General features: G+C 36.0%; 1 protein-coding gene across 1 annotated transcript; it reads left to right on the forward strand.

Annotated features, from left to right (window-relative positions):
• Positions 1–3631, forward strand: LOC132635332 (sm-like protein LSM5). The gene is made up of 4 exons (XM_060351667.1): positions 1–135; positions 232–355; positions 3116–3188; positions 3313–3631. The coding sequence occupies exons 1-4, from the start codon at positions 99–101 to the stop codon at positions 3343–3345; spliced, it is 267 nt and encodes an 88-aa protein (XP_060207650.1). The 5' UTR covers positions 1–98; the 3' UTR covers positions 3346–3631.
• Positions 3632–15743: the final 12112 nt, after the last annotated feature.

The raw sequence follows: 15743 nt of genomic DNA on the forward strand, positions 1-15743 counted from the left end.
TTGAAGCTTTTAGTCCCTAGACTCAAATTGTTCAATTTACCACCATTACAATTTTGTAAGCAAAACTTTGTGAAATCTGAGTCTTTATCATTGTAACTATGTCTTCAAACAACCCTTCTCAGCTACTTCCATCTGGTAAGTACAACTTTGACCCTTTTGATTTTTGGTGTTAGGTCTAAGTTTTATGTTTCTTGAGATGGGGTTTTTGAGTTTATGGATTTAATTTTGCAGAGTTGATTGATCGTTGCATTGGTTCAAAGATATGGGTAATAATGAAAGGTGATAAGGAACTTGTTGGTACACTTAGAGGCTTTGATGTTTATGTTAACATGGTTCTTGAAGATGTTACTGAATAGTAAGTCTTTTTTCTTCTTTCTTTTTTACTTTTACTGCTGTGTGCCACTTATTTTTGTTGTCAAAGATTTTAACTTTACGGTTTTAGAATGCTATAATTTTGCCATTGTTTTGTCAAAGATTGTTACTTTACGGTTTTAGAATGCTATAATTTTGCCATTGTTTTGTCAAAGACTGTAACTTTAGGGTTTTAGTATGCTATAATTTTGCTATTTTGTCAAAGATTTTAACTTCAGGGTTTTAGGATGCTATAATTTTGCCATTGTTTTGTCAAAGACTGTAACTTTAGGGTTTTAGTATGCTATAATTTTGCTATATTTTGTCAAAGATTTTAACTTTAGGGTTTTAGGATGCTATAATTTTGTCATTGTTTTGTCAAAGGTTGTAACTTTAGGATTTTAGAATGCTATAATTTTGCCATTGTTTTGTCAAAGATTGTAATTTTGGGGTTTTAGAATGCTAAAAGTTTCCATTGTGTTTGTCAAAGATTGTAACTTTAGGGTTTTAGAATGCTAAAGGATTTCAGCATGTTTTCAATTGTGTGCATTGGAGCAGAGATTGGTTAAGTACACCAGTTTTGTATAGTCTTAGGCACCCGTTCAAATTTGCCGAGTTTAGGATTGCAATCTGTGTGTACTAATAAGAGAATTGGGGTTTAGTGTCCTATGTTGTTAAAAGAAGTTTAAGAATAAAGTTGTCAATTTTTGGCGAAGTTCGACCAAATATACCAGTTTGTAATGTGGAATTGCGAAATTTTTAATATCGATGTCAAATCCATGTCCTTCTAGCGAGTTAAGTAATGCATGTTCTTTTTGATGCTCTTGTCCTAGTACATCATACTAGCCATTAGATTTTATAATCATGGAGCTGGCTCCACCATGTTCATGTTGTAAAGTAATATATGGTCAACTTGGTATATTTTTGCACTTAAAATCATCCGTTGGGATTGTGAGTTTAGTTTCATTACTTTAATCATCTTCTTCTAGTTAGCAAAAAACAAGAGCATCTTCTTCTTGCTGTGGTTATTTATATCAATGCCTGCAATAGTCTGACGTAAGTTGCAATAAGTCTTCATTATTGCAAGCTAGTTGACATATCATGAGTAAATTGATAGTACAGATCTATAATTAAGCTTCCCTAATTCTTTGGCTCCTTCATTTTGTATAAATAGTTGGATCTGTATCTATGCACCTTTTATGTGCATGAAGTCCTCGTTCATGAAAATGTAGCTTCTCCTACTTGGAACTTGGGTCTAAATTTACCATGTACTCTTCACGTCCACTTGTTTGAAACTTTTGTTTGTAGTAACTACTAAGTTCTACACAGAATCTTCTTTAATCTGTGAGTTCTGCACAGTTTCTGTCTCACATTCTTTTAGAGAGCATAGGTAGTTATTGAAATTTGAGGTTTTAGGCTGCTTTTGCGGTTTTGCCTGCTGTTTGACGGTTTTTGTAGAAATTTTGGTCTCAAGTTCTAGTTTAGCTCAAGCAGGCGAGAGTTATTCTTTGTAATTTTCCATGGTAGCTCTGGATAAACCTGCCTGCACACCATCATAGTTCTGCTATGAGCTATAGTTGAAACTTGGAAGGATACTCCACTGCTCAACAACTTTCCTATATTTATTTAACTGCCATTTATGTATCACAGCTTGGCAACTTGACGCCTGACCTCTTGCACTGGGGACTAAAATTTAGCTTTGGTATCTCTATTGTAGTGAGGATTTAATTTTATTTTAAAACAATTTCAGATGATAAGAGTTGAAAGTTCTCAGTCTGTCGTCATGATAAGTTCCTCATACAAAAAGAAAAAAAGAAGAAATTTTTAATGTTGTAATTTTTCATGGTCAAAGAAGAAGTAACTTTTAAAACATAGATATTGGATAATAGTAGTATTATTTTGGGGGGCCTGATTTATATTTCCCAAGTGCTGTCAGATAGTTGTCTGTGCCCAAGGTCAGATTATCGACATCGGCATCGGTATTGGGGTAGCAACAAGATGCATTAGCTGATAACATATCCATCGCCCTTCCTCGGTTTAAATTTTTAAACAGAATACTGAGAATGCATTTAAATTATGGGCCTCTTAACTCATCTTATCCACGTGGAGTGGAAGCAGCTGTTCTTTGGTATCACATGGATAAAAGATATAGATCTGGGGGGAGGCTGAATTCTCACGTTTGTTCTGCCTTGTTTTGTCTAGTTGTCCCATCGAAGGTGAATGAATTGAATGACCAGATTCTTATTTGCATGTTCTTTCTGACGAATCAAAAAGAGACTATTGTATTATAAAGTATTTTTTTCAGAAGTTGATACCTAAAACATGTTCCTGAGTGCAGTACTTTGCATTCCTTGTAGCTTCGTTGTTTGTCTTGCAATGTCTGATGCAGACAGATTCATTTCCACATTCTTTTAGGGAGCACTAATAAAAAATATTTCTCAAAAAGAATATAATTAGATATTGGAAATAGAGGTTTGAGGCTGCAGTGATCTGCTGTATTGATGAGTTAGTATAAAATGTGGTCTCTCTTTAAGTCTTCTTTGGCTCCATCAGGTTAAAGTCATCCACTATAATTTTCCAAGTTAGCTCTGCATAAAAGTTAGTAGTCCTGTATTTTTAATGGAGCAGCCTGTCTGTGCAATTTGAAAAGCTCAGTCTCCCCCACCCTCGGATGTAGAAAGGTTTATTTTTCCCTGTAATGAGCTATAGTTGAAACGAGCCTTTTATCAATCCTCTACTCAACAACTTCCCAATCATGTTGCAGTGAGATCACTTCTGAAGGGCGGCGGATAACAAAACTTGATCAGATATTGCTTAATGGAAACAATATTGCTATCGTGAGTATAATCTAGCGTTTCGGAATAAAATCTTTCTTCATTTGTGTCCTCTTTACTCTTTTTTTTCTTTGTTATTCTCCTATCTATCAATCCAGTAACAAACCCCTTTTTTCCCCAAATGCAGCTGGTTCCTGGTGGGTCACCACCTGATGAGTGATAATTGCGAGCAACTTGTGCTGCTTACTGAGACTAGTTGTTGAAGATCTCTGAGAGAAATCGAAAAGTCAAGCAATGTTCTCAATATGTATTTTCAGTTATTTCGTCGTATAATCTTATAATGAATCGGCATTGGCTAGGTTTTAGTAAATTATGAGTGTGTTCAGCTAGGCCCTACTTTATATAATGTAGTTGCATTATATTGAAAACGTTACGGTGATGTTGCAATGGTACTTTGACACTGATGTTGTTAAGCTGAATGGTAAAATCAATTGGATCTTTGACAATGTGCTCTTCATGAAACATTTCATTATTTGCAAGTTGAAGTTTGGCCATTTGTATTTGTCAATTTCTTCAACTTCAACTTGATATAGGGAGTTTGAAAGTTGAAAACTTGTTGGAGGGGTCGTTTCACTTACGAAATCACAAAATTTCAATTTTCCATTCAAGTTTAATTCATATCGGAATACAATTTCAACTTCCTAAGTACTTGTTTCTCGGGGTGGAGGTGATATTTTAAACAGTGAGGCAAATTTTGTGATCGGGATTTATGATTTTATTAGTTGCCAATTTCTCTACACCTTTTCAATATTTAATCTCAAAACTTAGGCCTCGTAATTTAGTCAAGCTTTCATTTGTAATACAACTGAGATCTTCTGCTCTTTAAAAAATTGTAAGACCTATGGGTAGTCTTAATAACAAAACGAGCAGGGGTATTAACATACACACAGACGTTTCATGTGATGCATATTGGCAATCAAATGAACCGACAAATTAATCAAATTGTAAAACGTGACAGACAATCAGAATATATGGATATTAATAACTTTCTCTATTTTGAATATTATGGAAGAGAGTTTGAATACGATTGTCATACAGTCACACAAGCGTGCATAAGAAGATTAAGTGGGCGTTTGGCCATAAAAATTATTCACTTTTTTCCGTATTTTTTTTTTACTTTTTTTACTTTTAACGTTTAGTCATAAAAATTATTCACTTTTTTCCGGAGTTGTACTCCGGAATACTAAAAACAAGAAAAACTTATTTTTTTTAAAATTTCAATTTTTTCCACTTTTTTATCCTACATTTCACTAAAAATTACAATTTTAAAAACTATGGTCAAATACAACTCCAACTTCAACTTTAAAAATTCCAAAAAAAGTAATTTTTTTTTTGATATTTATGGCCAAACGGGCCCTAAATTTACCTCGTAAGGCATGCTAGTACTTTATTGTAAAATCCCGCGCAAAAGGCTCTTATCTATAACTCTTTCACTCTACTTTGCATTGGGATTTGGAAGTAATAGAAGTGATGATAAGCTGAGAAGTTTCTTAGAGAAAGAGGAGAAAAAAAAAATGAAAAACAAGCAAAGAAAAAGAGAGGATATGATCCCAGTTGTGATCATAGAAAGTAGCAGTAGTGAGGAAGAAGAAGATAATGATGTTGATTATATTTGTGATGAAGATAGTTGTGGTAAGTCGAAGAAGAGGAAGAAAATGTGTAGCCAAACTAAAGGTGGAGAAAGCAGCAGGAAAAGGGAATCCAAAATGTGTCAGAGGAATGACAAAGGCAGAGTGGTGTGTTGTTCCAAATGTAAAGTTAAAAGATATTGCCTTCCTTGCATCACTCGATGGTAAGTGAGCATAAATGGCAATGGGGCATGGCAGGTCAAATGACTAGTTAAGCTCCCGTTTGGCCATAATTTTTTTCTCAGTAACAGTGTTTGGTTATAAAAAGTGACCAGTTTTTGGCCATTTTTTGAAGATGAATTATTCAAGTTTTAGAAAGTGGTTTAGACTAGTTTTTGTTGTTTTCTACTCACAAAACTTCAACTTCTTTTAAAATAAAATATATGTCCAAACAAAATTTTAACTTTCAAAATCATTTTTCATCTTATCTTCAAAAACTCTTTTTTCCGAGTTTCAACCAAATCTATATCCAAACGCTAGCTTAATGGGGCAGTGCAAAAAATTATTCAGGTCATGTCCGCCCAGTAGCCCACCTCACTTTTGAGAAGAGCAGCTTACACACATTGGAATTAATTACCAAATCTATGGTTGTGTGCTATAATGGGTAGTAGCTAGTGATATCAAAGAAGTGGCTTTTCTTGTTTGAATAGTTTTTCAATGTTTAAGAATGGTAGGTGTGTTATCAATGATTTTCATTTGCTTCTAAAGTGTCTGCAAATGATAATAGTTTCATCTCTCTACCTCTGTGTGTGTGCATCTGTGCTGCAAAGTCCTCAAAAAAAACTTTATCAAAAAGAAACTTATTATCTGCAAATGATGTTTTGGAGATCTTTTTTTGTGCTCATAATTTTTTCTTTTCGATATGTTAAGTGATCTAAATGGTACTTTGAAGATAGCTGCTTGTGGAAGTTGATGCCAAATCAGTTCTTAAAGTTGATGTGGAAGTAACACTTGGAAAAAGTTTTCACCTGAAGCTATGTGGTACAATGCTGATTTACGTTGTGAGCTAATGAGAATTGAGCTGTGTAACTTTATCGGTATAGCAAATTTGAGTTTAAAACATTTCTTAAGCACTGGTTGCTTATTTTCTAAGCTATTCTCTTTATAAGTGCTCATTTTCAGATTTTTCTAAGATATTCCTGGTACCATATGGTTATATTGTGTTAATTGTGCATGTAAAATCTGTGTTGGTGATATTGCAATGAAATTACAATTACAATTGAAAAATAAAAATGAAAAAATAAAATTTCTTCGGCTGAGGCGCGGATATCTCGCTCTCTTTAAGGAGATTCAAGCCCACTGCAGTAAATTTACTGGTCCAGCAGTAATCTTTCTGACTTGTCCCCTCCAGGATACAACAGCCCGAACACGTCGTATAACTCAACAAACTCTGGACAAGATGTTGAGTCCAAAGCTCCACCAAAGAAGAACACCTTCCTTCAACTAATAAACTCTTTTATTTTTACTTTCCTCACTTTTATGAATTCTCCAAAGGATATATATTTTCCTCTCTACTCTCACAAGTTAAGGATTGGTAACTTATTTTTTTTCTTCTTGTATCTAAATTGGTGGATAATAATTCATCCTTATATAATGGATGAAAAGGTATAGTAGTCACATTTTTTTTACCACAAAAACGTGAGAAACATTTGTACCAAATTTGTATCTTTGTGGCTGCTATCAATATGAAAAACATTGGCTGCTACCATGTGAAATGTATGGTCAAAGGAAGAAGAAAAATACTTTGAATAATATTAAAATGTTCAAAAGACACTTACAATCCCCCACTCATTTTAATATTAATCTAAGAGAGTTTATCAGCTGAAGGTAGATTAATATGCATAATGAAGGTGTGCTCTGCATTGAATCTCCACTTAGTAAAACAATAATCTTTACTCCAGAGCCGTAGTGGTCTCAGACTTGAACTATGACTGCTTTAGGGAAATAAAGAATTACTGCTTACACATAATAATTAAGGTGTTGACATGAGCTTAATAGCCAGCACATTACGGCCTTGTGCTATTCCAGTTTTCATGAGTGCTTTTGAGAACGAGCCCAATTCTCATAGAAAGCGGCCTATTTTCACACTCATATAGGTGAAATCTGTCAAAAGTGCTTCTGTAACTTAACACCCACTCATACGAGCTACAAAGTTTCATTAAGAGTTTATAAACTCAACCTCCACAAATTGTTACAGAATAATGCACTTACACCATAGGGAGGGAATAAATAAAATAGTGCATTTTTCTCAACAAGTCATCATATGATTCGTTTTTTCCCATTGAACCTGGTTATAGGATCTCTAGTCCCCAGGTTGGGTTTCCTCATATATGACTCATGAATTTATGGGCTTCAATCCCATCCCCCTCGATGGGCTCCAGACCTTTTCTCTTGCCAAGGCCTTGGTTAGTGGATTTGCAAGATTATCACAAGATTTGACATAATCAACATTAATTGTACCACTTGTCAAATATGATCTCACAGTACTGTTATAATAACGGTTTTGAACTCTACCAATTACCGTTATAATAACGGTTTTGAACTCTACCAATTGCAGCGATGCTATCACAATGAATTAAAATAGGAGGAATTGGTTTTTCAAAATAAGGAATTTGAAATAATAAATCTCTTAACCAATTCGCTTCTTCACTAGCTGAAGCTAAAGCAATTAGTTCAGCCTCCATGGTAGAGTTAGCAATAATAGTTTGTTTTTTTGATTTCCAACAAATAGCACCACCTGCCAACGTAAAAATATAACCAGTGGTAGAACAGGAATCACCAGATAAAGTGTTCCAATCTGCATCAGTAAAACCTTCAAGTACAGCAGGATATTTTTTATAAAACAAGTCATAGGTTTTTGTACCAACTAAATATTTCATAAATCTCGTTATGGCATGTCAATGTTCACTACCTGGCTTGCTTGTAAACCTGCTAAGTACTCCAACTGCATACACAATATCAGGCCTAGTGCAATCAGTCACATATCTCAAACTTCCAATTAAGCTAGCATATTCCTTTTGATTTATCACATCATTGTCACTTTGAACAGGAAACAAGTGAACACTTGAATCAAAAGGAGTTATAACATGCTTGCAATCAAGAAAGTTATATTTTTTCAAGATTTTCTCAACATAATGTGACTGGTCAAGGAATATTCCATCACATGTTTTAGAAATTTTTATTCCAAGAATTAAATTTGCCTCACCAAGATCTTTCATGTCAAAATGGCTTCTAAGAATATTTTTAGTTTCACCAATACCATTCATGTTAGAGCCAAAGATCAATAAATCATCAACATAGAGGCAAACAATAACATGTGAATTATTCCAAGACTTGTGATAGATGCACTTATCACATTCGTTTGTTTTAAAACCATTTTCAATCATGCAGGAATCAAATTTCTCATGCCATTGCTTTGGTGCCTGTTTCAAGCCATATAGGGATTTAGTAAGTTTACACACTTTGCTTTCTTGGCCTGCTTCAATAAAACCTTCGGGTTGTTCCATGAAAATTTCCTCATTTAGGTCCCCATTTAAAAAAGCAGTTTCTACATCCATTTGGTGAATATGCAAATCAAAAATTGCAGCAATAGCAATTAAAAGCCTTATGGATGTAATTCTGGTTACCGGAGAAAAAGTATCAAAAAATTCTAGGCCTTCTAGTTGTTTAAAACCTTTAGCAACTAGTCTAGCCTTATATTTATCAACAGAGCCATCCGGTTTTAACTTTTTTCTAAGGACCCATTTACACCAAATTGTTTTACAACCCGGTGGTAAATCAACTAACTTCCAAGTTTTATTGGAAATAAGTGATTCCATTTCATCATTTACAGCCTCTTTCCAAAAAATAGCATCATGTGAAGATAAAGCTTCTTGTAAATTGAGAGGGTCATCTCCAACATTAAAAACATAAAAATCAGGACCAAAATCTTTTTCTACTCTAGCTCTTTTACTTCTTCTTAACTCAAAATCATCACTTTCTTTATTTTTCAAAACAGAAGTAGAAGAGCTAGGTAGTGACAAAATATTTTCATTAGTCCTATGACCCCCACTATTTTTAGAATCAAATGGAAATTTATTTTCATGAAAAATAGCATCTCCTGATTCTATTATTATATTATCTTCAAGATTAAAAAATTTATAGGCTGTACTATTTGAAGCATAACCAAGAAAAGCACAAGTAGTAACTTTTTTTTACCCAATTTACTTATTTTGGGATCCATTAGCCTTACATAGGCTAGACAACCCCAAACTCTTAGATATCCCAAATTTGGCTTGTGACCTCTCCACAACTCAAATGGTGTTAATTTAGTCTTTTTATGAGGTACACGATTCAATACATAACAAGCAGTTAAAATAGCTTCACCCCAAAAATTTAAAGGTGCACTAGACTCAATAAGCATGGCATTTGTCAACTCAACCAAAGTTCTATTTTTTCTCTCCGCTACACCATTACATGCAGGAGAGTAAGGTGGAGTAGTTTCATGAATTATTCCCAATGATCTAACAAAAGAATTAAACTCGTTAGACTCATATTCACGGCCTCTATCACTTCTAATTCTTTTTATTTTTCTACCAAACTGATTTTCAACTTCATGGAGATAAATTTTAAAATTTTCGAAAGCATCACTTTTATTTTTCATCAAGAGAACATATGTATACTTGGAAAAATCATCAATAAAAGTAATAAAATATCTTTTTCCTCCACGAGTTAAAATTCCTCCAAGTTCACAAATATCAGTATGAATTAACTCTAATAATTCAGTTTTTCTTTCAACTTGAAAATGAGGCCTTTTTGTAATTTTGGCTTTACTACAAGCTTCACATTTTTCAAAATTCTTTTTTATCATTGGGATTAATCCTAAACTACTCATGATTCCCACATAACGATTATTAATATGACACAAACGAGCATGCCAAAAATTAGTGGAAGAAAGCATGTAAACAGAATTAGTAACTTTATTCATCTCAACATTCAACTTAAACATCCCATCACAAGCATACACCTTTCCCACAAAAATACCTTTTTTCACTATTACATATTGATTAGACTCAATAATTTGTTTGAAGCCTGCTTTATTAAGAAGAAAACTAGACATCAAATTTTTTCTCATGGAAGGAGTAAAAAGTACATCTTTTAGAGTTAACACCCTTCCTGAGGTAAAGCTCAACTCGACATCTCCCTTTCCAAGCACTTGAGTAGTGTGAAAATCACCAAGCATGATGGTTTTGGGCTCCTCAAATGGAGTATACACTTTGAACCAATCTTTGTCATAGCAGACATGACGGTTTGCACCAGAATCAGCCCACCATCCATCAACATTTTCAACCATATTTATGTCTGTTATCATCGCCACAAGTGGCTCTTCGGTAACGTTCGCCTGAGGTGTAGGACCACGTTTTCGAAACTTGCAAAATCGAGCAATATGCCCACTCTTGCCACAGACAAAGCATGGTCCTCTATTTTGTGTTTGTTGATTTTGTGCTTGGTTGATACCACCATTATTTTTCTTGGGAGGTCTACCATTATTTTTCTTGAATATTTTCTTCTTAGGCTTCATCGAAGTATTTTTGTTATCATTAGGAGCAGCATTATTTGAAGTAATTAAATTTACCTTATTTGTGACGGGTTGTAAGTTGCTCTCTTCCGTTTGCAAAAGTGCATCTTGGCCCCTTGCTTCTTCCTCCATGCGGATTCGCATAATCAACGTCTCAAGAGAGGTTTCCTTTTGTTTGTGGCGCATAGTTTTTTGAAACTCCTTCCATGAAGGTGGAAGTTTATCTATTATGCCACAAACAATAAGGTTATCTCCAATTTTTATATCCTCGGACCTGAGCTCTCCAACGATCATTATAAAATCTTGGGCTTGGTCTACCACTGATTTGTTGTCCACCATTTGGAAACGAAAAAATCTACTAGCAGCATATTTTTTCGCTCCAGCCTCCTCGGTATCATATTTACTCTGCAACGCTTTCCAAATTTTCTTTGCAGTAGAGTAAGTTCTATCATAATAATCATAAAAATTATCTGATAGACAATTAAGTAAATAATATCGACACTTGTATGAATCATCATCATACTTTTCTATTGTGAACTCAAAGAAAAACAGAAAGAAAGATGGAGTATTCTAAGGAACAGTTCTGGTGTTCCTGAACAAATACCCAATAGAGAGAAAATGAGAGAACAATGAATTCAGTTTGTTGATTTATGACTTCACCAGTGTGTACAAATGTATCTCAAACTCAGTCTTTATAATCAAGTAAGGACTGAACAGAATTTGGGAGGGAAATTCAGTTGCTAACTAACTCTGGGAACTGTTAACTGTCTAACTAATTCCCATGTGCTGTGCACATGACTATACTCTAACTACTTTAACTACTTGACAGCTAATTAACAGTGAATTACATGTAATTATTAGTAAAACTCATTTGTGATCATAACAATGCCTCCCCCTCAAGGAATCCTTGTCCTCAAGGATTAAAGTCTGGAAATCTGAGCTGAAAATCCTGCAGGTTCTCCCAAGTGCTATCCTCAGGAGCAGCATTGATCCATTTGACTAGAACTTGAGTGACAGCTCTGCCCCTCTTAGGAACCATCCTTCTATCCAAGATAGTTTCAGGTGCAAGCATGACATAACCAGACTCAGAATGTACCTCAGGAAGTAGTACAGAAGCAGTGTGAGTACCAATTTTCCTTTTCAACTGAGAGATGTGAAATGTGGGATGAATTTTAGAGTGGGAGGGTAATGCCAAGGTGTATGCAACCAATCCAACCTTAGCAATAATCTGAAAAGGACCAAAGAATCTTGCTGACAGCTTCTGAAAAGAGTGATCTTTGAGTGACATTTGCCTATAAGGCTGCAATTTAACATAAACCCAATCACCTATGTCATAAGATCTGTCCACCCTTTTTTTATCAGCCTGCACTTTCATTCTATTCTTTGCCTTCTCCAAATTGAATTTCAACCCTCTGATGGTAGCCTCCCTAGCCTGTAAGCTTCTATCCACAGTGTCAATAGCTGAATCAAAAGGCATATATGGTAAAAGAGGTGGTGGATTTTGACCATACACTACTTCATAAGGGGTCAAGTGTGTGGAAGAGTGGTATGATGTGTTATACCACCACTCAGCCAGTGGCAACCACTGAGGCCAGTGTTTTGGTCTCTCAAAAGTCATACATCTGAGATAACATTCAAGACACCTATTGACCACTTCAGTCTGACCATCTGTTTGTGGATGGTATGCTGTAGAGGTCAAAAGTGAAACTTTCTGCAACTTAAATAGTTCCTTCCAAAAAGTGCTAGTGAAAATGACATCTCTGTCAGATACAATGGTCTTGGGCATGCCATGGAGTTTAAAAACATTATCCATGAATATTTGAGCCACCTCCAAAGCAGTATAAGGGTGTTTCAAAGCCATGAAATGCGCAGCTTTACTTAGTCTATCCACCACCACAAAAATAACCTCTTTCCCCGCAACTTTAGGGAGTCCTTCAATAAAATCCATAGAAATGTCCTGCCATACTTTCTCAGGGATTGGAAGAGGTTGAAGCAATCCAGAGGGTGGAGTATTAACATTCTTACACCTTTGACAAGTGTCACATTCTTTAACAAAAGCATACACATCTTGCTTCATTTTCTTCCAGAAAAAATCTTGTTTGAGTCTCTTCAAAGTAGCAGAAATCCCTGAGTGACCCCCAACTGAGCTACCATGATAGAATGCCATCAATTTCTTCCTCACATCAGCATCATATCCCACCATCATCTTGCCCTTTCTGGTTAGAATACCCCGCTGGAAACTGTAGTAAGGTTTGTGATTCTGAGAAGTTTGAATATCTAGTATCAACTGCTGGAGGAGAGGATCCTGAATCCAGGTCTGCTTGACTTCCTCCAAGAGTGGAGTTTGAACCCCAGAAATGAGAAACAATTGGGTTGATTCTTCCTTCCTTGATAAAGCATCAGCTACAGTATTCTCCTTACCCTTTTTGTAGCTGATTTCATAGTCAAAGCCTAGTAACTTAACTAGCCACTTTTGCTGACTTAAAGTAGTAATTCTTTGTTCCAACAGGTACTTAAGACTGTGATGATCAGTCTTAATGATGAAATGCCTTCCAAGTAGGTATGGTCTCCATTTTTGTACAGCATTAACTAAAGCAAGCAGTTCTCTTTCATAAACTGAAAGTGCTTGACATTTGGTTGATAGCCCTTTACTATAATAAGCTATAGGTTTTCCATCTTGAACCAGGACAACACCAATTCCTTCACCTGATGCATCAGTTTCTACTACAAACTGTTTAGAAAAATCAGGCAGTGCTAAAATGAGAGCAGAAGTGATGGCCTTTTTCAACTGTTCAAATGCTGCAGTAGTTTCAATGTTCCATTGGACACTCCCCTTTTTCAATAGATCAGTCATTGGTCTTGCAATACTACCATACCCCTTAATAAACCTCCTGTAATAGCCTGTTAAACCCAAAAATCCTCTAAGGCCCTTGAGAGTTGTTGGCAATGGCCAACTGAGAACAGTTGCAATCTTGTCATCATCCATAGCAACACCATTAGCAGAAATCATGTGTCCCAAGTAGTCTATTTTTGTGACTCCAAAAACACATTTACTCTTTTTTACAAACAGTTTATTGGATCTTAATACCTTGAAAGCTTCCTCTAGATGTAGCAAATGCTCCTTCCAATCAGAACTATATATAAGAATATCATCAAAAAACACTAATATGAATTTTCTGAGATAAGGGTGAAAAATCTTATTCATCAGACTTTGGAATGTTGATGGAGCATTGGTCAATCCAAATGGCATGACCAAGAACTCATAATGCCCATGATGAGTTCTAAATGCTGTTTTGGGAATGTCATCCTCACACATCCTGATCTGATGGTAACCAGATCTCAAATCCAACTTAGAAAAATACACTGCACCATGTAACTCATCTAGCAACTCCTCAATCACAGGAATTGGAAATTTATCTTTCACTGTGGCATTGTTTAATTCCCTATAGTCAACACACATTCTCCATGTCCCATCCTTCTTTTTCACCATGACAATAGGGGAAGAGTAGGGGCTGGTACTGCATCTGATGACACCAGAGTTGAGTAACTCATCTACCATCTTTTCTATCTCATCTTTCTGAATTACAGGATATCTATATGGTCTGATATTTACTGGACTAGTACCCTCCTTCAAGATGATTTTGTGGTCATGTTGCCTGTTAGGTGGCAATTCCTTAGAGGTCTCAAATAACCCCTCATAGTTACTCAATACAGCTTGTAAATCCTTACTCCCTCCATCCTCAATCCCCATAGTCCACAAACTAGCATTTTCATCCAGAAGGGACTCCTTCAAAACACCTACTGACATCATGCATAACTCAGCAGGTTTGGCAAGCAATTTATCCATTTTACCTTGCTGGATCACTTTTACAGAAAGGGGTTGTATACCCCTTAAAGACACCTTCTGACCTATGATAGAAAATTCCATCTTAAGTTGCCTGAAATTCCAAGTGATGTTCCCAAGTGTGATCAACCACTGGATACCTAAAACCATGTGACACTCTCCAATAGGCAATATCAACATGTCTGATTCAAACACCACACCTTGCATTCTCCAAGTGAACCCCTTTCACACATAATTGCTGTTGACCTTACCCCCATCAGCCACAGACACAGCAAAAGGATGAATGCGAGACAATGCACACCCTAATCTCCTAGCTGTGTTGAGATCCAAGAAATTGTGTGTGCTTCCTGTGTCAATCAAGACTTGTATGGCTTTTCCCTTCACAGAAGTAGTTACTCTCATTGTTCTGAAATCATGGACACCATTCATAGCATGCACTGAGACATGGGGCAAGATTGACCCCTCATCATCAGTAGGGAAACCTTGAGCCCCCATAGCAAACATCTCAGCAGGGTCCATCAAACAACTATCCCCCATTTCTTGTTGCTCATCTAGTTCATCTAGCTCCAGGAAAAATAACTGTCTCTTGCTTTTACACACATGGCCTGGTGTAAATTTTTCATCACAATTGAAACATAGTCCTTTAGATCTCCTTTCCTCCATCTCAGCAGGACTCAAGAATTTTGGTTTGAAATTTTTTGGATTTGTGGTTGGTGGTGCTCTTGGGTAACTGGTTTTTGGGGCTGCATAGCTTGTAGTAGGTTGTGAAAAAGCACTATTTCTGAAACTGGTTCTGGGAAAAGAAAAATTTGAGTTTTGGGTGGATTTGGTGGATTGTTGGTTGAGTGTGATTTTTTGTTCCTGGATCCTGGCTAGACTAATGGCTTTTTGCAAGGATCTTGGTTCAAACATTTTGACAGTTAGGCCAATATCTGGGTGCAAACCTCTAATGAAACAACTCACCACATATTCATCTGCTAATTCTACCCTAGTGAGTAATTCATCAAATGTATCAACATAATCTTGCACAGAAGATACCTGTCTTAGATCCTTAAAATCACCCATGGGGTCATCAAAGAGTTCTGTGCCAAATCTGGAGTATAAACACCTCACATACTCTCCCCAACCTGGCCATTCTCTAGTGATTCTGCTTTTCATGAAGGTTTGGTGCCATTGTAGTGCCTTTCCTTCCATTCGACAAGAAGCAAGCTTAACCTTCGATGCTGCTGGGGTCTCATCCACATCAAAAAACTGTTCGCATTGATACAACCAATCCTTCAACCCAGATCCATCAAATTTTGGGAACTCAACCCTGTAATTTCTTGTAGGCAATTGATACTCATCATCCCTAATTCTTACAACTTCTGGTTCGCGCCTCCCATTTGCAGCTGGAGCTTCTGGTTGATTACCAGTCATCATCGTTTCAATCAACTTCTTGATGTCATCCATGGCATTAGCCGCCTTAGCATCGACCATTCTGCCCATTTCAGAAACTGAACCAACTACCCCTTCCATGGAATTCTTCAAAG

The sequence above is a fragment of the Lycium barbarum genome, chromosome 4 (genome assembly GCF_019175385.1).
Source record: "Lycium barbarum isolate Lr01 chromosome 4, ASM1917538v2, whole genome shotgun sequence".
Lineage (NCBI taxonomy): Eukaryota > Viridiplantae > Streptophyta > Magnoliopsida > Solanales > Solanaceae > Lycium > Lycium barbarum.

Bases quoted from the DNA above. Each gene is read 5' to 3' on its own strand.
- LOC132635332 (XM_060351667.1), top strand. From the start codon at position 99: ATGTCTTCAAACAACCCTTCTCAGCTACTTCCATCTG. The intron at 136-231 runs GTAAGTACAACT...TTAATTTTGCAG, and splicing joins TTCTCAGCTACTTCCATCTG to AGTTGATTGATCGTTGCATT. The intron at 3,189-3,312 runs GTGAGTATAATC...CCCCAAATGCAG, and splicing joins ATGGAAACAATATTGCTATC to CTGGTTCCTGGTGGGTCACC.